Raw genomic sequence first — 26054 nt, 5'->3', positions numbered from 1 at the left:
CAGGCCTGGAGCACATGGAAATACCCTGGGAACCTCGACTTCAAGTGAATATGCGCACCCCCCTCCCCCCTCCCGCCCACACACAGAGCAGGTAGTTGTAACGCCTCCACCTCATCCTGCTCTTGCCTCTTCATGTATCACAACCTAATCACTGTGTACCACAGGCCTCACGCAGGAGCCCATAGCATGCTGGCACCCGCCCTCCCTCCTTATCTCTCGCAAGTCAATTCTCCAGCCAATCGGGGTGTCTCAGAGATACAGGGACCTTGCCCGGGGCAAAAAGGATTAGAAAATGCAGATACACAGATAAGAATGAGGTCTTTGGATTTTACTGTGGAGATTTTGAATGCCAGACGGAGTCCAGCATGGAGGTTTTCTCCTATAACTGAGTTCATCTCAGAGCTAGACACCCACCCCGGGGCACGCACAGCTTCTCTTTGTCGTGTGTGTTAGATGAGATGTATTTATTTCTTAGCTAAATGAGCAATATAGTATTCTCTTTCCAGTGTCTGGTAAAGGCAAGAAAGGTGAGGAGTGCCTTCTTCAAGATTTTCAGGATCTCAAACAAAGCTGGGAGGGGTCTCCTGGGATGAATTAAAGGAAACCAGGTCTTGGGTGCCCAGGTCTCTTCCTTCCTGAAGAATGCGGCACTTGCTTCCGGGGCTGCTCAGGGCCCGCTGTTCCTCCCGCTCATCTCCATGGCTATTGAGGATACTGGTCTCCTCCAGAACCAGTTAGGACTCCACCTGGGCCTGTGGGGGGCTCCATGATTCCCTCCAGGGCCTGGGCCAAGGCCATGGTTGAGGCCATGAGGGTGGTAGACAGCTGTGTTAAAGGTGTTTCTCAGGGACAGGCTGTTTCTCTAGAAAAAGAAGAGTCAATAGTTTCAGAATTGCATCCCTGTCTACCACGCCTTTACCACGTACGCCTTCTGGAATCTTCTCCTACTTCCAACCATACTCTTTACCTAGTTCTCCTTTCTCCGGTCCTTTGTGTGGCCCCCTTTTCCCGCAGGTCAGCAGCTTCCTCTGCATTGACCTACCATGTCTCTGTGTTACTCTCTCCTGATCTCCCTTCCTCCCTACCCACCCCTGACTTGAGACCCCTTCTATTCACACCCATTTCCTTGTGTTTCTGCTGCTCCTTCCCCCAGGCATTTTCTTACATATTAGGCACTCACCACACAGAAGAAGAGCCCAGCAAAGAGCCCCACGGCTGCCACAACCGAGACCAGGGTGATGAGGAAGATTTCCCACGGCACCAGGGACCCACCAGGCTTTGCCTCACTCACTGCAGTAGATGCACTATGGGAAGTTGTGTGCATTCCAGTCAGAGCTGCTGTTCCAGAGCCTGCAGAGGTCACACTGGACCCAGAGTTGGTGGCTGTGTTGGCCCCACTGGAGGTCGTGCTGGACTCAGAGTTGGTGGCTGTGCTGGCCCCACTGGAGGTCGTGCTGGACTCAGAGTTGGTGGCAGTGCTGGCCCCACTGGAGGTCGTGCTGGACTCAGAGTTGGTGGCTGTGCTGGCCCCACTGGAGGTTGTGCTGGACTCAGAGTTGGTGGCTGTGTTGGCCCCACTGGACACTGTGCTGGACTCAGAGTTGGTGGCTGTGCTGGCCCCACTGGAGGTCGTGCTGGACTCAGAGTTGGTGGCTGTGCTGGCCCCACTGGAGGGTGTGCTGGACTCAGAGTTGGTGGCTGTGCTGGCCCCACTGGAGGTCGTGCTGGACTCAGAGTTGGTGGCTGTGCTGGCCCCACTGGACACTGTGCTGGACTCAGAGTTGGTGGCTGTGCTGGCCCCACTGGAGGTCGTGCTGGACTCAGAGTTGGTGGCAGTGCTGGCCCCACTGGACACTGTGCTGGACTCAGAGTTGGTGGCTGTGCTGGCCCCATTGGAGGTTGTGCTGGACTCAGAGTTGGTGGCTGTGCTGGCCCCACTGGACACTGTGCTGGACTCAGAGTTGGTGGCTGTGCTGGCCCCACTGGAGGTCGTGCTGGACTCAGAGTTGGTGGCAGTGCTGGCCCCACTGGACACTGTGCTGGACTCAGAGTTGGTGGCTGTGCTGGCCCCACTGGAGGTCGTGCTGGACTCAGAGTTGGTGGCTGTGCTGGCCCCACTGGACACTGTGCTGGACTCAGAGTTGGTGGCTGTGCTGGCCCCACTGGAGGTCGTGCTGGACTCAGAGTTGGTGGCTGTGCTGGCCCCACTGGACACTGTGCTGGACTCAGAGTTCGTGGCTGTGCTGGCCCCATTGGAGGTTGTGCTGGACTCAGAGTTGGTGGCTGTGCTGGCCCCACTGGAGGGTGTGCTGGACTCAGAGTTGGTGGCTGTGCTGGCCCCACTGGACACTGTGCTGGACTCAGAGTTGGTGGCTGTGTTGGCCCCACTGGAGGGTGTGCTGGACTCAGAGTTGGTGGCTGTGCTGGCCCCACTGGACACTGTGCTGGACTCAGAGTTGGTGGCTGTGTTGGCCCCACTGGAGGGTGTGCTGGACTCAGAATTGGTGACTGTGCTGATCCCACTAGACACTGTGCTGGACTCAGAGTTGGTGGCTGTGCTGGCCCCACTGGAGGTTGTGCTGGACTCAGAGTTGGTGGCAGTGCTGGCCCCACTGGACACTGTGCTGGACTCAGAGTTGGTGGCTGTGCTGGCCCCACTGGAGGTTGTGCTGGACTCAGAGTTGGTGGCAGTGCTGGCCCCACTGGACACTGTGCTGGACTCAGAGTTGGTGGCTGTGCTGGCCCCACTGGAGGTCGTGCTGGACTCAGAGTTGGTGGCTGTGCTGGCCCCACTGGAGGCTGTGCTGGACTCAGAGTTGGTGGCTGTGCTGATCCCACTGGACGCTGTGCTGAACTCAGAGTTGGTGGCTGTGCTGATCCCACTGGAGGTTGTATGGAACTCAGAGTTGGTGACTATGCTGACCCCATTGGAGGTCACACTGGACCCTGAGTTGGTGGCTGTGCTGACCCCACTGGAGGTCACACTGGACCCTGAGTTGGTGGCTGTGCTGGCTCCACTGGAGATCACACTGGATCCAGTGCTGGCAGAGGTGCTAGTCTCATTGGAATTTGTTGCTGAAGAAATCATATAATGACAAATATATATTGTGTATATATACTTTCTGCTTATTGCTTGGCTAAATTCATTACCTAATTTTATTTAATGCTCACTATGGTGCTATAACATAGATGCTATTATTATCACCAGCTGAGATGAAGAAATTGAGGCTTAAAAATGTTGATACTGGGCTGGGCACAGTGACTCACACCTGTAATCCCAGCACTTTGGGAGGCCAAGGTGGGCGGATCACCTGAGGTTGGGAGTTCCAGACCAGCCTGACCAACATGGTGAAACCCCATCTCTACTAAAAATACAAAATTAGCCGGGCATTAATTCCAGCTACTCGGGAGGCTGAGGCAGGAGAATCACTTGAACCCGGGAGGCAGAGGTTGCGGAGAGCCGAGATCGAGCCATTGCACTCCAGCCTGGGTGCCAAGAGCAAAACTCCGTCTCAAAAATAAAAAATAAAAAATAAAAAAAAGTTGACACTGGCCCAAGTTTACACAGCTAGTGAGTGGTGGAACAGGAAACAACCCAGGCTACTGAATCCGCACTTGTGGAGACTAAGCTAAGTCAACCACCCACCCACAATGCCAGAGTTACATCATCTAGTTTCACTGGTAGCTAACCTTTTTCCACATTCTGCTATACAAGATACAATACAGATATAAAGTATTATAAAAGAATTATAGGACTAGGTGAAACTAGTATATATTGATCAATTTTTTTCTTAAGTAGTATTGCTTCCTTCTTGGAAAATATTTCTCAGAATAATATTCAGAACACACTTATATCAGAATTACTTAAGGGAGCATGTTGAAAATATTCTTAAGCAAATCATTCCAGACTAAATGAATTAGAGTTTGAGATGGGGCCCAGGAGTCTGCGTGTACAACAAGAAGCCAGGTGACTATATGCATTCAAGTTCCAGGGGCCCTTGATCACTATGGCCAAGGCTAGAGAAGAACGAGTTATATGTAGCTCAAATACATAAGAGCTCCCAGGATTAAGGGCTGTAAACCAACGTCTAAAGGTAGAGGGAAGGCTTTTAACTTCTTGGAGGCTTGGCTGGAGTTAAGGTTATGTCAAATTTTTGCCCTTGATTTCCCAGAAGGATGAAGACATTCAACCCCCCAAGCCTGTACGTGGGAAGCTGACGTGGAATTAGGTGTAGGGGTAGGAGAGAAATTGAGTTTGTAGAATATAGAAGAGTGGTATTTTATTTTATTTTATTGTTTATTTATTTGTTTTTGAGACGGAGTCTTGCTCTGCCGCCCAGGCTGGAGTGTAGTGGAGCAATCTCAGCTCACTGCAACATCTGCCTCCCACGTTCAAGTGATTCTCCTGCCTCAGCCTCCTGAGTAGCTAGGATTACAGGCATAAGCCACCCCGCCAGGCTAATTTTTGTACTTTTAGTAGAGATGGAGTTTCACCATGTTGGCCAGGCTGGTCTGAAACTCCTGGCCTCAAGACATCCACCCGCCTTGGCCTCCCAAAGTGCTGAGATTACAGGCGTGAGCCACTGAGCCTGGCCTTATTTTATTATTTTATTTTTTTGAGACAGAGTCTCACTCCATCACCCAGGCTGGAGTGCAGTGGCACCATCTTGGCTCACTGCAACCTCCGCCTCCTGGGTTCAAGCGATTTTCCTGCCTCAGCCTCCTGAGTAGCTGGGAGTACAGGGACAAGCCAACACACTCAGCTAATTTTTCTATTTTTAGTAGAGACAGGGTTTTGCCATGTTGGCTAGGCTGGTCTTGAACTTCTGACCTCAATGACCTGCCTGCCTCACCCTCCCAAAGTGCTGGGATTAAAGGCATGAGCCACCGCGCCCCGCCAGAAGAGTGACATTTTAAAAGCAGCCAACTCTTCTTGTTCTTAATATTTAAAACCCCAACCATATCACACAGGTTGTTACCATTTTACAGATGCAGAAATTGAGCCGCAGAGAAGCAACTGACCTAAAGTACACAGTTAATAGATGGAGCCATAATTCAGATGTAGGCAATGTGAGACCAGAGCCCAATTTTAACCACTGTGTCTGACTGCTTCCTGCATAACATACCTTGTTAGGCTGAAGTGATTAGAGTAAAATGATGATCCTCACTCTATGGAAGAGAAGCAGAGCTGGCCCCAGTAGTGGTCACATTTCTCTCCCAACTCCTCAAAGGTTCTCAGACCACCCGATTTTAAATAAAATCACTCACCAGCTTCTAAATGCAATAGTAGACCAAACATAAGGAGAACATTTCCTTTCTGCATCTTCATCTGTCTCTTTGTGGCTGGAAAGCAAGATGCCTGGGTCCTAGATGTACCAAGACTTTAGAGGGCAAAGAACAGAGGATTCTTGAGAAAGGGGACTTGAAGGTGAAGAGATAAAGGCTGGTGCTTCCAGGAGCGTGGGTCTCCTACGTTTGTGTTCCTGGGAAGAATCTTGGACTCAGGCGTGGGCAGCTGGATGCCTGGGTTCCTTAGGCTTCCTCCAGGCAATGTAGTTGCCTCTTTCTCTGTTGTGAAAGAGCTGCAGGGGCCTTTATAGCTTCATATGGTCTGAGGAGGGGTGGGGCAGTTGACCTGACAGTCTGCCAACTACAGGCAGGTGACAGAACGATACCAAGCCTGGGACGGAATAGAGCGGGGGTCAAGAGGAAGGTGAGAAAGGAGAATGACATGACCACACTAGGCAGGGTGCTGGGCTGGGTTGCAGCAGGAAGTAGAATGGGATGAGGAGATCATGGTTGTCAGAGTGGAAGGGACCCACCCTTTGAAGCAGGGATCGGGTTAGAAACCTGTTCCAGCTCAAGAATTTGTTTTCTGGTCAGGAAGTCCTGTGGGCCTGCTTTAGCATGAAAGAAGCCCTAATGAACTGAGCCAAGAGGGTAGGACCTCACATCTCTACAGCAAACAGTAATAGGGGACGCAAAAGAGACAAGTAACTAGGACTCTGGGCTCCTGGGTTATGGGCAGAAGACAAATGGAGTGTTACTGAGTATGCAGTAGGCACTCAACAATGCACATTGAAGGAACAGGGGAAGAGAGATCCAGAAGACATAATGAAGAGAGATAATGAAAACATGTTTGGGGTCTCTGGGGCATGAGAACTGAGGGTGTGGGAGAGTATTGAATACGCCCCCTGTCAGACTCATAGCAAGAGAAGGAGGGTAGGGTCTCCTTCTGACCCTCAACCATAGGAGCTCCCCTCTGTTTTGTTTTTGTTTTCAGATGGCTGTATAGGAGCCTTTCCACCCTGAGATCCTTCTGATGTGACTTAGCATCAGTTCCAAGGAAGCATCTCTCAGGAGAGTACACACCTCAGGGAGAGACACAGTGCCATATCGGGACACAGTCTGATGGGAGGAGGGAGATCAACAGTCCAAGTCCTGGAGGAGCCTTGAATTTGGTCTGGACACTTGGATATGGCCAGCAGAGGGGAAACAGTCAGCTAAAAGAGTGTGACTGAAGAGACCCAAATGAGCAGAGGGTTTGGGGAGGTCTGAGACGGCATCTGTGACCAGGCTGATGGGGTTCCAATATACAGTCTGTATTTTCTGCCATAGTCCATTGGTGTTGCTATAAAGGAATCCCTGACTGTGGGTGACATAGAGAAAAGAGGCTTATTTGCCTCACGGTTCTGCAGGCTGTACAAGAAGCATGGCACCAACGTCTGCACTGGTGAGGGCTTCAAAAAGCTTCCACTCGTGGCCGAAGGAGAAGGGGAGCCGGTTTGCACAGATCATATAGCGAGAGAGAGGAAGCTGGAAAGAAGGAATGGAGGAGGTGACAGGATCTTTTCAACAACCAGTTCTTGTGGGAACTAAGAGTGAGAACTCACTGGTTGAGAATGGCACCGAGCTGTTCATGAGGGATCTGTTTCAACCACCCAAACTCCTCCCACCAGGCTCCACCTCCAACATTGGGAATCAAATTTCAACATGAGACTTGGCAGGGTCTAACAACCACATCCAAACCATTGCAATGACCAAAGTGAGTTGTCTGCATTTCCCCCATCAATGACGAGAAGCTTCCTGGAAGACACAGTCTCTCAGATAGTTTATTTGTAGGCGAACGAGCTTTCCTGACATGCAAGTTCTGTTAGAAGGAAGCTGGCAAGCAGGAGGTGGCTGAAGACAAGAAGGAGCTCTGAATGAGTGAGCTGGAGAAACAGAAAGGGTCAGCGGTGTGCTGGGAAAGGCTCAGAAGTGAGTCTGCCTAGTGGCTGTGATGGGAAGTTCCAGAGGGTCAGGTATGCGGGAATGCTCAGTGACAGGTTGGGTCCTGGACTCCCAGCAATTCTTCTGATGTGCCAGTATTCTGCAGCTGAAAAGCCAATAGCACTCTAAGAATTTTCTTCTTCCAGAATTATTTAGAAACAGAGATCCTGGATTCAAGTCCAAATTTCACCTTTTAGAGGGTACTCTGAAAATTGTAGCGCGCATACTTATCAGAGCCTAATGTAATTAGTATCTTTACTCGCTATCAAAATAACACAAAGACCTCAGAACATTTTAATTCATATTACCCATCTCCCAAATCATACCCTAATATCATCAAGTATTTTAATTCCACCTTGTTTTTTAACTTCATGAAAGATTATTGTAAAAAAAAAATTATTGTTGTCTGCTTACACACCCTCAGCCTGAACACAGTCACACAGCCATATTAAGCTGCAAGAGAAACTGAGAAAGACTGTCTCTAGCTGGGTAGACGTGTGCTCAGCTGACACTTGAGAGTTCCGTTGCTGAAGGTGGAGAATGGGTGTTAGCAGACAACCATAAAGCCGTGACATGATCCAGCAACCCCACTGCTGAGGAGGTAGCCAAAAGAAAGGAAATCAGTGTATCAAAGAAATATCCGCACTCCAACGTTTGTTGCAGCACTGTTTGCAGTAGCTAAGATTTGGAAGTGTCTATTAATGGATGAATGAATAAAGAAAGTGTGGTACAGGCCGGGCGCGGTGGCTCACGCCTATAATCCCAGCACTTTGGGAGGCCGAAGTGGGTGGATCATAAGGTCAGGAACTCAAGACCAGCCTGGCCAACATGGCAAAATCCCATCTCTACTAAAAATACAAAAATTAGCCCAGTGTGGTGACGGGCGCCTGTAATCCCAGCTACTCGAGAAGCTGAGGTAGGAGAATTGCTTGAACCTGGGAGATGGAGGTTGCAGTGAGCCAAGATTGTGCCATTGCACTCCAGCCTGGGCGACAGAGTGAGACTCCATCTCAAAAAAAAAAAAAAAAAAAAAAAAGAGCCAGGCACGGTCATGCCTGTAATCCCAGCACTTTGGGAAGCACAGGTGGGCAGATCATGATGTCAGGAGTTCGAGACCAGCCTGGCCAGCATGGTGAAACCCCATCTCCACTAAAAATACAAAAATTAGCCGGGCGTGGTGGCAGGCACCTGTAATCCCAGCTACTCGGGAGGCTGAGGCAGAAGAATTGCTTGAACCTGGGAGGCAGCGGTTGCAGTGAACCAAGATCGAGCCACTGCCCGCACTCCAGCCTGGATGACAGAGCAAGTCTCCATCTCGGAAAAAAAAAAAGAAAAGAAAAGAAAAGAAAACGTGGTACATATACATAGTGGAGCATCATTCAGCCATAAAGAAAGAATGAGATCCAGTCATTTGCAACAACATCGCTGGACATGGAGATCATTATGTTAAGTGAAAAGCCTGGCACAGAAAGACAAACATTGCATGTTCTCATTTATTTGTGGGATCTAAAAATCAAAAACAACTGAGCTCATGGACATAGAGTCTAGAAGAATGGTTACCAGAGGCTGGGAAAGGTAGTGGGGAGGATTGGGGGAGGTAGAGATGGTTAATGAATGAATTAATTAAATGAATTAAATTAATTTAAAAAAACAAATGAATTAAAAAGAATGAATAAGACCTACTCTTTGATAGCACAACAGGGTAACTATAGTGAATAATAACTTAATTGTATATATTAAAATAACATAAAGAGTGTAATTGGATTTTTTGTAACTCAAAGGATAAATGCTTGAGGGGATAGATACCCCATTCTCCACGATGTGCTGATTTCACATTGCATACCTGTATCAAAACATCTCATGTACCCCATAAATATATACACCTACTATGTACCACAAAAAGTAAAAATAAAAAAATTAAAAATAAAGCCAGGACATACATTTAAACCTACTTACCTTATATTCTGTATTTAATAATTTCAATACCTAAAGTCTTTGAGGATCTGATACTGCTGTCTAGCTTTTTGGTTTTGTTTTCTTCCTTGCTGGTTTTCACTCAGGGTGTCTGTTTTCACTTATGATTTGAGAATCATGACTATAAATTTATTTTTCTTGGAATGTTATCTGTCGAGATCAAGGCTGCAGTGGCACTAGCGTAACTCACTGCAGCCTTGACCTTCTGGGCTCAGGCAATCCTACTGCCTCGGCCTCCCAAATTTCTGGAATTACAGATTAAGCTACGATCTTTCACAGAGAATTTGCATGTTTTTTCCAAGCATATGGAGACATTACCATTTGAGGATTATTTATTATTATATTTTTAATTAAAATATTTTATTAACATTGTTACTGTATATACTTATGGGGTACAATTTAATGTTTTAATACATATATATGCTGTATAATTTGAGGATTATTTTAAATTAAACTATAGGATTGCGGTCTTTTGAATTACCTAGACTGCATGATTTGTGGCTACAAACCATGTAAGTAAGGTATTGTTGGTTGTTGTGGTTACAATTTATTTCTCAAGGGATACTCCCTCTACCCTCCTCTGCACCAAATTTAGAGACATGCAATTTTGCTTACATTTCCTTAGAGGAGGGGCAGGTTTATTTTTAGTTTACATTCTCACTGAAAGTTACGGATTTATGTGATTCCTCCCCACCCATGACCTTGGGCTGATCCAGCTGAAGCTGTAATACCCGAAGCTTAAGTTCTTTGGGTTTTGCAAAAGTTGGCTTCAGTACTTCCCTTACCTCCTGGGTCCTATTTAATCTTTAATTTTAGCATTCCATACTTTCATGCCAATTCACTGACTCTTTTAAGAAGATTTTGAAGTCCATAACTTAGCTTTACAGTGTATTTTCAGTCAGGGCACGTTGTCCATTATATAGCAAGAAGTTTAAGTTGTCATTGGATTGTTTAGAGAAATAAATGGTGATGTATTTACAGGCACTAGCATAGTGTTTGGCACTTAATAAGCATGCAATAATAAAGGACAAAGGGAAAATAAAAAAGACAAACATAAATACATAAATACATAGATGCCAGGTGTATTTTGAGATTTTAATTTGTAGCACTGTCCCAGTAAATTTCTTCTAACTTATCACATAGCATTTGAAAGAGGCAAAGAAGTAGGGAGGGAGACTCTTCCCAAAGATGAAGAACTGGAGGGCACTGAGTGAGTCTAAGAGGATTTTCTGATCTACTCAGTTTGTAGAGTTTGAAGTTACAAATCCAAATAAAGAAAGTCGTGTAATTACAAATTCTCAGGGGAAATTTTTTACCCCCTCCATTATTATAAACTGTGATAATCTTATTCTTCCTCTTACTGGTCAGGTTCCATCCTGAGGAAACGATAGAAAGTCAAAGCCTAAAGAGTTCTGACTTGTGTGTTGAGAGATCAAAGAGAAATTGTTCTGAGCTTGATCATCGTGACCCCTCCTCCCCACAAGAGTTGGAACCATGGTTAAGCTCAGGGGATATTTTCACTTGAGCTCACACCCAAAGCTGATGAGGCTGCAGGTCTCCTCCAGAACCACTCCCTATTTTTCTGGCTGTCCTGTTGGCCAAACCCTCTGTGCTCTTTTCTCTGGTTCTTTTCTTGATTTTGATCATGACCATCTCTATGGCCAATTCCTTGGAGACCTCAGAGAATCCCATCCTGACCCATTTTATGGTCACTACCTTCTCCTCCATGATCCCCCTTCTTCCCCAAGATTTTCTTTTCCATAGCACCTTCCATTATCCAGTCTATGTCTATACTCTCCTTTGCCTTGGCGACCTTCTCTGTGATGCATTTCATGATTATTGCTGTAGCCTCCTCCAAGTCCATAACGCCCACCATGATTCACTCCACAGCCATCTCCATGGCTGTGGCTCAGTTCATGGCACACTCCATGTCCAAAGCCATGTGTTCCTGTGTGTCCCATCTCAAGTCCCCCTCCATGAATGAGTGCATTTCCCAGGCTGTGGAATGTCCCAGAGCCCAGGACTGAGTCCAGGTATAAACCAAGGTCAAGGCTGTTGTCATGGAGGTTATAAATGCCTCTATTTGTCAGGGTAAAGAAAGATCCTTCTAAAAGAGAAAATATATATATTAGTAGTTAACTCCTTTTCTTTCTTATCATTAAACCTTCTTGGATTATCAAAATTCATAAATTTTCACTTTTCAATGTTGTCTATTTTCTCATCAAGTCTTCCTGTGTGTGTGTATGTGGATGATATTTAGGACTCTCTTCCTCTTATTTATTTATTTATTTATTGGAGAAAACAGTCTTCCTAATTAGTATACTTGTACCTTGGTAGGGATCTATGCTGCTCAACTTTCAAGACAAGATAAGTCTGGGCATGGTGGCTCGTGCCTGTAATCCCAAAACTTTTGGAGGCTGAGGTAGGTGGATTGCTTGAGCCCAGGCATTCCAGAGACCAGCCTGGGCAACATGGTGAAACCCCATCTCTACAAAAATAAAAAAAACAAGATAAGGTAAATTTGCATCCTGTACCTGGGAGCAGAGTCAGCTAAGAGTAGGGAGTCTTTTATTGTGTAAATCAACCAAAAAGGTTGCATGTCTATGAGGTCAGCTAAAAATAAATAAAAGTTCATAAGGCCAGGTACAGTGGCTCATGCCAGTAATCCTAGTACTTTGGGAGGCCAAGGCGAGAGGATCACTTGAACCCAGCTCTATCTCTGGGTAGACAGAAGCTGCAGTGAGCCAAGACGGCATCACTGGACTCCAGCCTGGGTGACAGAGTGAGACCCCATCCAAAAATTAAAATGAAAAATTTTTTTTAAAGTTCATAAAATAGAAGCTAGAATAGTGCTTACCTTTGATGGAGTGGGTATTATCTGGGAAGGGCCACAAAATAAACTACTCAGATGGTAGAAATATTCTACATTTTAAGTTGGGTAATGGTTGTACAAGTGTTAACACATTTTGAAATTAATCAAGCTGTACAAATAATATTTGTGTACTTTTGTACATTATAGTTCAAAATTTTTTCATCTGTGAACAGTATTTATTTTTTTCGATTAGTATTGTTCTTTTTATTTTTTTTTATTTCTTGAGACAGAGTCTTCCTCTGCTACCCAGGCTGGAGTGCACGATCTCGGCTCACTGCAACCTCTGCCTCCCAGGTTCAAGCAATTCTCCTGCCTCATCCTCCAGAATAGCTGGGATTACATGCGTAAGCCACCACACCCGACTAATTTTTGTATTTTTAGTAGAGACAGGGTTTCCCCATGTTGGCCAGGCTGGTCTTGAACTCCTTACCTCAGATGATCCACCCGCCTCAGCCTCCCAAAGTGTTGAGGCTACAGAACTGCGCCCGGCTGTTCTTTTTATTTTTAAGTGTAATTTAACTTTTAACCTTTCTCCCAACTGTATTAAGTTGATACGTGAAACATATATTTGGACTTCTACACATTTCCTGGCATGCAGCTCCTAAAATCCTTAGATACTGAAAAGTGATTTTTTTTTTGTATGCGAATGAGTCAACTGTTGGCTACAGGATGGGGGCTAATCACCAGAAAGACCAAGGCACCACCCCTTAACCCTTAACCTCCAGGGAGGAGAGGGGACTGAAGGTTAAGTTGATTACCAGTGGCCATGGTTTAATCAAGTATACCTACATAATGAAGCCTCTGTAAAAACCCCAAAGGCCAGGGCTCAGAAAACATATGGAGGTTCCTGGAGGATGGGGTGCTGGGGAGGGCATGGAAGCTCCCTGCTCCTTCTCCCTCCATGCCTCTTCACCTGTATCCTTTGTAATATCCTTTGTAATAAACCAGTAAAGGTGTTTCCCTGAGTTCAGTGAGCCACTCCTGCAAATTAATCGAAACCAAACAGGAGTAGCCAACTCCAACTTGCTCCAGTTGGTCAGAAGTTCCAGAGGCCTGGACTTGCAGCCTGTGGGAAGGAGGGGTTGGTGTTGAGGGACTGCGCGCTTAGTCTGTGGACGTGATGCTATCTCCAGGTAGGCAGTGCCAGCACTGAATCGGAGGACACCGAGCTGGTGTCTGCTGCAGAACTGATTGCTTGCTTAGTGTGGGAAGAACTTCCCCTCTTAATTTAGTCACCAGAAGTGTTTTGTGTTGGTGGTGGTGTGAGAGCAGAGGAAACACAGTTTGTGTTTTTCCCACTTTCAAAGCTGGTGAATAAATATTGCATATACTTATGGTGTACAATGTGATGTTTTGATATATGTATACATTTTGAAATTATTAAATCAAATTAACATATCTATTGCCTTGCATACTTATCATTTTTTATTGGTAAGAATTACACCTCAATTTTTAAAGATAAAGAAAAATAAGAGACAGCCCATAAAGAGCTAAAGGTTGGAGAACTATCTAAAAAACACTGTGGGCCAGGTGCGGTGGTTCACGCCTGTAATCCCAGCACTTTGGGAGGCCGATGTGGGCAGATGATGAGGTCAGGAGTTCGAGAGCAGCCTGGCCAACATGGTGACACCCCATCTCTACTAAAAATACAAAAAATTAGCCGGGCATGGTGGCACATGCCTGTAATCCCAGCTACTCAGGAGGCTGAGGCAGGAGAATTGCTTGAACCCGGGAGGTGGAGGTTGCAGTGAGCCGAGATTGTGCCATTGCACTCCAGCCTGGGCAACAGGGCGAGGCTTCGGCTCAAAAAAACAAACAAACACTCTGGCTAAGAACACAGGCTCTGCTGTCAAGCGGACCAGAATTAGAGCCTAGTTCTGCGTGGCTTTGTCCTGTGGTCTTCAGCAAGTTACTTATGTCTCTGCTTCCAGTTTTCTAGTCTATAAAATGGGATAATAGGAGTACACACCCCCAAGGGTGGTTGAGCAGAGCAAAGGAGAGATGATGCTCTCTAAGCACTCTGGGCCCTGGACCTCATACCTAGTAGATAGCTAATAAAATGCTAGTTAACTAATATTACATCTTTATCTTAAACATTTAGGGGGTTGCTCATGGCTGATGAGTCACATATTGTTCTTCCCTTAGGGAGGGGTCAGAGACTCTGAAATAAGAAACTCAGGTAAGTTGATTGTAAATTATGTTAACTGTTTGTGGCTTGTGTGAATTTCTCATTTATGTATTGTGTACTCACTCTGGCTCATCCTACAAATTTACAAGACCACATACAGGAATACATAAAGCCAAAATGGGAAAATATAAATGTTCTATTTCTTAAAATAGAACAAGAAAAATACATTTGAATAGAAGATTAAGACCAGGATGGACAATAGAACACAGTCTGCTGCTGGCCAGTGGCTGTCACATTGGCACCAAGAACTGCGGAGGGCTGGGGCCTCTGGAACGTCAAACCCTCCCCTACACCAGGGGGAGCGTTTCTACAGCCTCCATTCTCCAGAAGGGCATTTCTTTGTCCACTTCCCTTAGTGTTTCGTGAAGAGTTTTGAAATCTCTAGCCTATTTGAGTTGTGCTAAGAGGTACCTAGAAAAGTGAATTTGTTTTCACTTGGGTAAAATCATAAAGGCATGAGGTGGGGCGTGCCCCACTCTCACCCTGGAAGGAGCTTATGATTTTGTCTGTCTTGAAAGTGAAAAACCTGTTGAGGACCTAAATGTTCATCACTTTCCAAAGATGTTTTTTCTAGTGTTACATTCCCAGCTATTTTATAGGACACATTTTCCATCATATTCTCAATGCTCTCCTATTCATACCCAGACACTTTCCTCTCACTTGGGGCCCCCTTCCTCTTTTTTTTTTTTGAGATGGAGTTTCACTCTTATAGCCCAGGCTGGAGTGCAGTGGCACGATCTCGGCTTACTGCAACCTCTGTCTCCCGGGTTCAAGAAATTCTCCTGCCTCAGCCTCCCGAGTAGTTGGGATTACAGGTGCCTACCACCACACCGGCTAATTTTTGTATTTTTAGTAGAGATGGAGTTTCACCATTTGGTCAGGCTTCTCTCGAACTCCTGACCTCGGGTGATCCTCCTGCCTTGGCTTCCCAAAGTGCTGGGATTACAGGTGTGAGCCACCACGCCTGGCCTCTTCTTCTTCTTCTTCTTCTTCTTTTCTTCCTGCTATATCTATCATTTATATTTTCTGTCTTTCTCCTTCTCCCTGGTCTTTATACTATGCTATGTGAGACAGTAAAAATCAGACTGCGAAAGCAGCAGTCGGCCGCTGTCCATCAGGAGGTAGATGCATAACAGCATAGGTGGCCAGCTGTGAGGGGCACTGAGAGGAATATTTTTCCCCAGGGCGCACTGCAGCTGTGAAGTATCACAGCCCTTACTCACTTCCTGTGACCTACTCACTTGCAGTGATTTAGCCAGTGAAAAATTTCATTCTCTAAAATCACAGACTATTACAAATTCGCTGTTTGATTCTAAATCAGTGAGAAGGAAATATCCCATTCTTGTCTGGAAACTCTAAGTGACTTTGACGCAGAGAAGCAGCCTCCAATTCCAACTGGGGTACAGATAAGGGGTTTCTGAATACAACATTCCACGTTCATTTTAACTGTAGTTTCCAAGGAAACTGAATCTATTTCACAGTTTCAAGCTGCCGGTGACCCCTTTACAAACAGCCCTGCTTTCTTTTGAGCCTTTTAAAATTCTTTCATTTAAATTTCACCAAAAATCCACACTTTCCCCCAATACTATAATGACATTTCCGTTGTTTGGTGAGAAGCTCCTCAGCTCCCTGGTATACAGCCTCCCATTTTGCAACTAACTGATAAACCTGACTTCATGGGACTATACATTTGCTCCTGCACTCTTGGTTGACTGGACTAGGGTACAAGTGACTCTCCATGCTAATAGCCTAGTGGCCCTTCTTCCGTCAATTCTAATCCTCCTCATGATCTATCTTCTCAGGAAAGCTCTGCCCATTTCCATGCACAGTCACTCACAAGGCAAAACCTCAGTCCTACTGACAATCCAACACCAACCATGACTACAGCCAGGGAAATGAGCATGATGGCCTGAGGCTGTAAATGTCCACTGAGTTTGATCACATGTTTGGATGTGTGGCTCACGATAACTGTATCTGTGCCAGTGAACACTGGGCCTGTTTACTGGGAGGTGTTGCTGGTTGGCTCACGGGTGGATCCTGTAGTGGTCCTGAAGCTGGGGGCTGAGGTGGTAGATGATGCTCCCATAGTGGATGTACCCAGGTCAGAGGTGTTTGAGACTATTCCGGTCACAGGATGGCTGCAGCAGAGGCCATGGAGTCCATTCCAGGAGCCATGGTGACAGAGCTAGGGGCGGTAGGACTGGTTCCAGGGGTCACACAACATGATGCATTCATAGCAGAGATAATTAAAGGGGAGTGGGAGCGCTTAGAGCAGAGCGGTGTGAATCTAACATGCCTATGGTGAGAGTAGCTCAGGAGAGGGGTGGTGGGGGAGGAGAGATGGTAGAAAGCCATTCTGTGGCCGTGTCCTCACAATAGAGGTGGGTGTCGTACAGAGGAGGAGGTAGAATGTGTCACCTGGTGGAGTTGGTGATGGAGGAGGCAGAAGGTTGAGGAAACGTGACCGTGATGGGTATGGAAGTGGAAGATCTATTTGACTTCAGAAGTGGCCACCCAAATAGAAGAGGGCGGGCTTGTATACAAAGTGGCAGGCCCTGCTTCTTTTGTGACTGTGATCACTGGGTGTAAGGAGGGAGCTGGAGGAGGAGATGACAGAATTGGATTCATTCATGGGCATGCCAGTGGCCGTGGCTGGGACAGAGGTGACATCATCTACCACACTGTGGTGGTCAGCAAAGGTAAGGTGAGTGTGCTTGGGCAGATGTGGGACGACCTGACCCAAGTGGAGAAGGCTGCTCACAGGGATAGGAGAGGGTGGGCTCAGACAGGTGCGAGCAAGAATCAACACAGCAGAGGCGGTGGTGGCGGCTTAGGTAGCGATGGGTGTGCCTAGGTCAGAAGTGGTGAAAATAGGATCCCAAACAGCACCAGTCACCAGAATACAGGTGAGAGTGCTCAGAACGAAGAGGATAGAATCAGATGTAACTGGCTTGCTGATGGAAAGTGCCAGAGAATGAACATAATTGTTTGGTCTTAGACTGGAGCAAGGTGATATGATTTGGATTTGTGTCCCTGCCCAAATCTCATGTCAAATTGTAATCTCCAATGTTGGAAGAGGGGTGTATTAGTCAGGGTTCTCTACAGCAACAGAACTGATGGAATATATATAAAGCGGAGTTTATTAAATATTAACTCACATGATCACAAGGCCCCACAATAGGCCGTCTGCAGGCTGAGGAGCAAGGAGAGCCAGTCCAAGTTCCAAAACTGAGGAAGCATCCAGCACGGGAGGAAGATGTAGGCTGGGAGGCTGGGCCAGTCTCTCTTTTCACATTTTTCTGCCTGCTTAAATTCTAGCCACTCTGGCAGCTGATTAGATGGTGCCCACCCAGATTAAGGGTGGGTCTGCCTTTATGAGGCCACTGACTCAAATGTTCATCTCCTTTGGTAACACCCTCACAGACACACCCACGATCAATACTTTGTGTCCTTCAATCCAATCAGGTTGACACTCAGTATTAACCATCATAAGTCCACCCCTTGTCAACTTGAACCCATGCGCATCTCCTGAGATCATACATAATCTTCAAATAAGGACAATAATAAGGTCATAATTACGCCCAACATAATACAACTATCCTTCATACAACAGGAAACGCACCAATCCCCAGCCCATATACTATTACGCAAAGTTAATAATACTTAAATGCTGATGTGAAGTCAATAAATCTTACATCACATAATAAAGGAGAAAGGAAATAAAATGAAGATATTTTCTTAGTACAAGTGTATACATGTACAAATGTGTTTTTAACAAAAGAAGGAGGAAATACTCATGACAATTACAGTGCTCTTTCTGCAGCTGGTCACGCGGTCATAGTTGGTATTGATGGCTACCTTCTTCTGCTACCCATTCTGTATTCCCTTTCCCTTTAGCAAGCATCTCAGCAGGTCATGGTTTTTTCCTGGTGGAGTGACCCAAACTTTCATTTCTGAAGGGTCTGGGTCATTTGTAGTCCTGCCTGGATTGGGCTGTTGTAGTTTCCCATTGACCTTAATCACAGGGCATGGTAATGCTAAGAGACGCCCTAATGGATCTCAAGTATTCCATGCATACTTTTCCTTACCTCCGTTGTGGAGTAGTAGACTGACTTCATCAGGATAGTCTAGGTCAGTCACCACAGCCAACACTGTAACTCCCTTCTAAGCCTGTTGATGTAAAGGTAGAAGGAGCCCAAAGTGTCCAGGTGGCAATTTTAACTTCCAGTTTAATGGCATTGTTGTTGTGTCTCCTGGTGGCAGTGCTCCTCCCTCTGGAGCTAAGACCTCTAGGCCAGCAGAATATAATGTCACAGGAACAGGAAGCAAAAATTTTGCTAGTGGATCACTAGGGGTGATGGTGAGTGGTGCCACTTCCACTTCCATCCCTTGCTTCCTGGACCCAGGAATGCTGGCTATGGGAGAAACAGTACCATACATTGGACACTGATTCAGAGCATACACAGCCTTCTAGAGAATTTTGCCCCAGCCCTGCAAAATATTGTCACCTAGTTGATGTCGTAATTGTGACTTCAAAAGGCCATTCCACCGTTCTATCAATCCAGCTGCTTTAGGATAATGGGGAACATAAGACCACTAAATTCCATGAGCATGAGCCCACTGCCACCCTTCTTTAGCTGTAAAGTGAATGCCTTGGCCAGAGGTAATGCTGTGTGGAACCATGATGGTGGATAAGGCATTCTGTGACTCCACAATGGTAGTCTTGGCAGAAGCATTGCATGCAGGATAGGCAAACCCGTATCAGGAGTAAGTGTCTATTCCAGTGAGGACAAACCTCTGCCCTTTGCATGATGAAAGAAGTCCAGTCAGTAATCAGCTGGCTGATCATCCTGAGGAATGGTGCCATACTGAGGGCTCAGTGTTGGTCTCTGCTGCTGGCAAATTGGGCATTCAGCAGTGGCCATAGCCAGGTCAGCCTTGGTAAATGGAGGTCCATGTTGCTGAGCCCATTCATAACCTCCATCCCTGACACCATGGCCACTTTGCTCATGGGCCCATTGGGTGATGACAGGGTTGGCTGGGGAAAGAGGCTGAATGGTATCCACAGAACGGGTCATCGTATCCACTTGATTATTAAAATCCTCCTCTGCTGAGGTCATCCGTTAGTGAGCACTCACATGAGATACAAATATCTTCACAGTTTTTGACCACTCAGAGAGGTCCATCCACATAACTCTTTCCCAAATTTCTTTGTCACCAATTTTCCAATCGTGCTTCTTCCAAGTCCCTGACCATCCAGCCAAACCCCCTACTGATTATGCATCAGTAAATAATCACACATCTGACCATTCTCCTTCCATGCAAAGTGCAGAACCAAGTGCACTGCTTGAAGTTCTGCCCACTGAGAATATTTCCCTCCACCGCTGTCCTTCAGGGATGTCCTAGAGAGGGGCTGTAGTGCTGCAACTGTTCACTTTCGGTTAGTGCTCCATATTGTGCAGAACCATCTGTGAACCAGGCCCTAGTCTTCTCTTCCTCTGTCAACTGATCATAGGGAACTCCCCATGAGGTCATCGGTACAGGCTGGGGAAGAGAAAGCAGGGTGGCAGAAGTGGAGACCATGGGCATTTGAGCCACTTCCTCATGTAACTTACTTGTGCCTTCAGGAACTGCTTGAGCCCGATCATGTGTATATCACTTATATTTGATGATGGAATGCTGCCGCACACCAACCCATTTTATAGCTAGATGGATCAGAAAGCACCCAGTTCATGATAGGTAGTTCAGTTCACATGGTGACTTGATGACCCATAGTCAAATGTTCAGTTTCCACCAAAGCCCAGTAATAGGCCAAGAGCTGTCTCTCAAAAGGAGAGTAGTTATCTGCAGAAGATGGCAGGGACTTGTTCCAAAATCCTAGAGGCCTCTGCTGTGATTCACTTATGTGGGCCTGCCGAAGGCTCCAAACAGCATCCCTATCTGCCACTGACACCTCAAGCACCATTGGATCTGCTGGGTCATATGGCCCAAGTGGCAGAGCAGCTTGCATAGCAGCCTGGACATGTTGCAGAGCCTTCTCCTGTTCTGGATCCCACTCAAAACTGTCAGCCTTTCGGGTGACTCATTAAATGAGCTGGAGTAACACACTCAAATGAGGAATGTGTTGCTTCCAAAATCCAAGTAAGCCCACTAGGTGTTGTGCTTCTTTCTTGGTTGTAGGAGGGGCCAAATGTAGCAACTTCTTCACCTTAGAAGGGATATCTTGACAGGCCCCACACCACTGGACCCCTAGAAATTTTACTGAGGTAGAAGGTCCCTGAATTTTAGTCAGATTTATTTCCCATCCTCTGGCACACAAATATCTCACCAATAAGTCCAGTGTGTTTGCTACTTCTTGCTCACTGGACCCAATCAGCATAATATCATCAATGTAATGGACCAGTATGATATCTTGCAGAAGCAAAAAGTGATCAAGCTCTCTCTGAATAAGATTATGACACAAAGCCAGAGAGTTGATGTACCCCTGAGATAGGATAGTAAAGCTGTATTGCTGGCCTTGCCAGCAGAAGGCAAATTACTTCTGGTGGGCCTATGGACAGGAATGGAGAAAAAGGCATTTGCCAAGTCAATGGCTGCATACTAGGTACCAGGAGATGAGTTAATTTGCTCAAGCAATGAAACAACATCGGATACAGCAACTGTAATTGGAATCACCACTTGGTTAAGCTTATGATAATCCACTGTCCTTCTCCAAGATTCATCTGTCTTCTGCACAGGCCAAATGGGAGAACTGAATGGGGATATGGTGGGAATCACCACCCCTGTGTCTTTCAAGTCCTTGATGGTGGCACTAATCTCCGCAGTCCCTCCTGGGATGTGATTTTTTTTTTTTATTTACTATTTTTCTAGGTAGAGGCAGCTCTAATGGCTTCCATTCAGCCTTTTCCACCATAGTAACCCTCACCCTACCAGTCATGGAGCCAATGCAGGGGTTCTGCCAGCTGCTAAGTATATGCCAATTATGCATTCTGGCACTGAGGAAATGATCACAGGATGAGTCCAGGGACTCACGGGACCCACTATAAGTCAGACCTGTGCTAAAACTCCATTAATTACCTGACTTCTATAAATGCCTACTTTTTTTTTTTTTTTTTTTTTTGAGACGGAGTCTTGCTCTGTTGCTCAGGCTGGAGTGCAGTGGCAGATCTTGGCTCACCACAACCTCCACTTCCCAGGTTCAAGCTATTCTCCTGCCTCAGCCTCCCAAGTAGCTGGGACTACAGGTGTGCACCACCATACGCGGCTAATTTTTGTATTTTTAGTAGAGAGGGTTTCACTATTTTGGCCAGGCTGGTCTCGAACTCCTGACCTCGTGATCCACCTGCCTTGGCCTTCCAAAATGCTGGGATTACAGGCATGAACCACCACTCCCGGACTCATAAGCCCATACTTTAACTGGAGGGCCACAGTGACATTTTGGGTCTCCTGGAATCAACGCCAGCTCAGAGCCAGTGTCCAGTAGTCCCCAAAATGTCTAATCATTTCCCTTTCCCCAATACACAGTTACCATGGTAAAAGGCCAGAGGTCTTCTTGGGGAAGGATGGGAGAAAGATTCACTGCAGAAATTGTTGGTAATGTAGTGGGGTCCTTCCTCAAGGGGACCCGGCCTCCAGTTCATTCAAGGGGATCTGGGTCTGTGAACTGGCTCAAGTCTGGAAATTGGTTGAGGGGCCGTGATTCTGTTTTTATAATTCAAATTAGTCTTTTGTCCATTCAACCTAGAAGTTCTCTGCTTGTATAAATTAAATAGGAATGCAATAGGCTTCCTATCAATTTCACTTCTAGGAACACTGTGATTAATTAGCCAATGCCAGAGCTCTGCATGAGTTGGACTATTCTGATTGCCACTTTGCCTCTGCTGTCCATTATGGTACCTACACCCACATTGCCTTCGATGTTTGAGTGCTACCACTTGGCCCCTGCCACCTCTGGATCCAATTATTCCCATTGTATTTAAATTTTGTAGTTGACTGACGGCGGTTCCCACTGTTAGATCTGACATGCAGAGAAGAGCAATTATAGGGCTCTTCAGATATGCAGGTGCTGCCCTCACAAATCTATTTTGCAAAGCATCGTCAAGGGTATAGCTTCTGGACCCTTCCAGCTGGGATGAGTAGGTCTAAATTGACTAATCCACTCCACCATCCCAATCTCCCTAAGCCTTTGGATCCCTTCCTTTACATTAAACCAAGGGAGATCAGCTTGCTCACAGTGGGCCATCTTTTAATCCATATTTTAGCTAACTAAGCAAATAAACTATTAGCACCCTTTTTAACTCCCCAAGCTGCAACATTAAATGCAGAGTCCCTATTTAGTGGGGCCAAATCAATAAATGCAGCCTGACCTAACTCTGTGTTCCTTCCACCATTATCCCAAGCCCTTCATATCCATTCTAATGCCTGTTCTCCAGATTTCTGTTTATATAAATTAGAAAATTCAAGCAGTTCTTCTCGAGGGTAGTACATCTCCTCATGGGTCACACTCTCAACCTCACCTCTAGGGGCCCTCCAGGAAATGATACCTAACAGTGTACAGGCTTGACTTGAGACAGGGCAGAGATGATAGAAACAGGTGAAGAGCTAGTGGTTGCCATTGGAATTAAAATGTGTGTGATCAGAGAAGACATGGGGGTTAGTACCTGACACAACTGTTTTGGTGATGGTCTGAGTAGAAATGTCAGTGAACTTGGTGGGCACGAAAGTGGCAGAGACAGTGGTGGAGGTTGCAGTGGCCCCAGAGGCTGTGGTAGAGGCCAAGAAGGGCGATGAGGCCAAAGCGAAGGCTGTGGAGGTCACAGATACTGCTGTGGATGGCATGGTGGCCTCAGAGCCTGTGGTGGAAGCCATGCTGCTTCCAGACCCTGAAGTGACCTCAGAGGCTGTGCTCACAGCCATGTTGCTCGTGGATATTGTAGTGGAGGCTGTGGTGGTCTCAGAGTCTGTGGAGGAGGCGGTTGTGGGCATAGATACTATTATGGAGGCAGTGGGGGTCTCAGAATCTGTGAGGGAAGCCGTGGAGGTTTCAGTGGCTGTAGTGGTCTCAGATCTTGTAGTGGAGGCTGTGGTGGTCTCAGAGCCCATCATGGATAAAAATCCTGCAGTGTTCTCAGAGGTTATTTTGGAGGTTGTTGTGGGCACAGATACTATTGTGGAGGTAGTGGGGGTCTCGGAGGTTGATGTGGCCTCAAAGGTCATAGTGGAGGCTAGGATGTGGTGGACACAAATATTTTGAAAGAGGATGTGGTGGACTCAGAGGCTGTGGAGAAGGCCTCAGTAGTTTCAGAGACTGAGGTGGGAGCTACAGTAGGCACAGAGGTTATCATCCAGGCTGTGGGGATCTCTGAATCTTTGCTAGAGGCCAATGTAGTCACAGACTGCAGTGGTTCCTGAGGTTATGATGGAAGCCAGAGTGATCTCAGAGCCTGTGGTGGTTTCAGGCGCTTTGATAAAGACTGCAGTAGGCACAGATACTATCTTGGAGAGAGTGGTGCTCTTGGAGGCTATGGTAGAGTCCATGGTGGGCACAGACTTGGTCACGGAGTCTATGGTGTTCTGATAGAGTGTGGTGGAGGCTGTGGCGGACACAGACGCTGTAGTGGTCTTAGCAGGCATTACGGTGGCTGTGGAGAACCCAGACTGTGTGGTTGTCACAGGAGCTTTGGTGGAGACCACAGCAGTCTCAGAACCTGTGGTCATGGCTGTGGTCATGGCTGTAGTCGCTTCCGTGGCAGAGGTGGAAGCTCTGGTGGTCTCAGAGCCTGTGCTGCTTTCAGAGGCTGTAGCGAAGACTGTGGTGGGCACAGATGATACTGTGTGGTGTCCGGTGTGCTCAGAGCCTGTGGTAGAGGTTGTGGTGGGCACAGATGCTGTGGTGGTCTCAGCAGGTGTTGGAGGGGCTGTAGAGGGCGCAGACGCTACAGTTGTCCCAGAGGCTTTTGTGGAGATTGCAGTGGTCTCAGAGTCTGTGGTGGAGGCTGTGGGGGTCTCAGAGCCTGCGGTGATTTTAGAGGTTGTGGTGAAGACTGTGGTGGGCAGAGATGTTATCGTAGAGGTCGCGGTGGTCTCGGAAGCTGTGGTCATGGTTTTAGAGGCTGTGTTGGGAGCTGTTGAAGGTGTAGATGTTATCACGGAGGGTGTATTGTTGTTGGGGACTGTGGCAGACACAGATGCTGTGGTGGTGTCAGTAGGTGTTTTGGTGGCTGTGTGGGGCACAGACTCTGCAGCTATCACAGAGGTTTGAGTGGAGACTGTGGTGTCCTCAGAGGCTGTGATGGCAGCAATGGTAGTTTCAGACATGGTGGCCTCACAGGCTGTTGTGTTCTTAGAGCCTGAGGTGGAAGCTGTGGTGGGCACAGATGTTACTGTGGAAGATGTGGTGGCGTTAGAGACCGTGGTGAAGGCCAGGGTGGACTCAAGGGCCAGGATAGAGGCTGTCACTGGCTCAGACACTGCAGTGGAGAACCTGATGGTCTCATAAGCTGTGGAGGAGACTGGGATGGCTGCAGAGCTCATGGTGATCTCAGAGGCTGTGCTGGAGGCTGTGCTGGAGGCTGTGGCTGACACAGACATTGTAGAGGATGTGATGATCTCAGAGGCTGTGCCGGAGGCTGTGCTGCTCTCAGAGCCGGTGGTTGAGGCCACAGTGGCACAGATGCTGTGGTGGAGGGTGTGGTAACCTCAGAGGCTGCAACAATAGTTGTGGTGGCTTCTGAGCCTATGGAGGTCTTAGAGTCCATGGTGGAGATGGCGATGATCTCAGAGGTTGAGGTACTCTCAGAGCCTGTGGTTGAGGCCATTGTGGACACAGACTCCACCACGGTCTCAAAGGCTACGGTGGGCCCTGGGGGCATAGTCCTCCCTGAAAAATATCAATTTTTAGTCAAATACGACGCCTACTTTACATTTTTGATATTTAATTAGGAGCATTGTGCATATCTCTTTCTTGTTTCCTTTAAATCAGCAGAACTGCTGGTGTCATTACCTTTTATTTGGAATCATGTATTTTAGAGGCTCAGCATTTGCAGTTTTCTCCGGCAGCTAAGGGCCGGGTTGCTGATTCAGCTGTGCTTCTGCAGTGCATGAGTCATTTGATCGATCTTCTTGGCACCTTGTCCTTTCTGCCATAATGTTTTTTGGCACTGTACCTGCCTAGGTGAAATAAAACCTAACCTATGTTAAGGAGGCTCCACATTATCTCTGTGTGTTATAACACTAAGGATAGTTGGGTCTCATCAGATTAGGGGAAAGTGTGTTGTTTGAAAACCTCATCCAGGGCCAGGCACAGTGGCTCACGCCTGTAATCCCAACACTTTGGGAGGCCGAGGCGGGCAGATCACCTGAGGTTGGGAGTTCAAGACCAGCCTGACCAACATGGAGAAACCCTGTCTCTACTAAAAATACAAAATTAGCCAGGTGTGGTGGTGCATGCCTGTAATCCCAGCTACTCAGGATGCTGAGGGAAGAGAATCGCGTGAACCCAGGAGGCAGAGGTTGCAGTGAGCCGAGATCGCGCCATTGCACTCCAGCCTGGGCAACAAGAGCAAAACTCTGTCTCAAAAAAAAAAAAAAAAGAAAGAAAGAAAGAAAGAAAGAAAGAAAGAAAGAAAGAAAGAAAGAAAGAAAGAAAGAAAGAAAGAAAACCTCATCCAGGTCATCTGGACTGATCAGAAGAATCCCCTTGTCTGGGTGGAAGTGACAAGGAGGTCATAGGAGGGCAGCTTGAGCAGA

At 46.9% G+C, this 26054-nt stretch overlaps 1 protein-coding gene across 1 annotated transcript; it reads right to left on the bottom strand.

The window, feature by feature from the left end:
• Positions 1-343: 343 nt before the first annotated feature.
• MUC21 (mucin 21, cell surface associated) lies at positions 344-3088 on the bottom strand. The gene is made up of 2 exons (XM_024357549.2): positions 1181-3088; positions 344-862 (listed from the first exon to the last, which is right to left on the bottom strand). The coding sequence occupies exons 1-2, from the start codon at positions 3086-3088 to the stop codon at positions 668-670; spliced, it is 2103 nt and encodes a 700-aa protein (XP_024213317.2). The 3' UTR covers positions 344-667.
• Between the last annotated feature and the right edge of the window lie 22966 nt (positions 3089-26054).

Source organism: Pan troglodytes, chromosome 5 (assembly GCF_028858775.2).
Source record: "Pan troglodytes isolate AG18354 chromosome 5, NHGRI_mPanTro3-v2.0_pri, whole genome shotgun sequence".
NCBI classification, from domain to species: domain Eukaryota; kingdom Metazoa; phylum Chordata; class Mammalia; order Primates; family Hominidae; genus Pan; species Pan troglodytes.
This window is presented reverse-complemented; position numbering and strand designations above follow the sequence as displayed.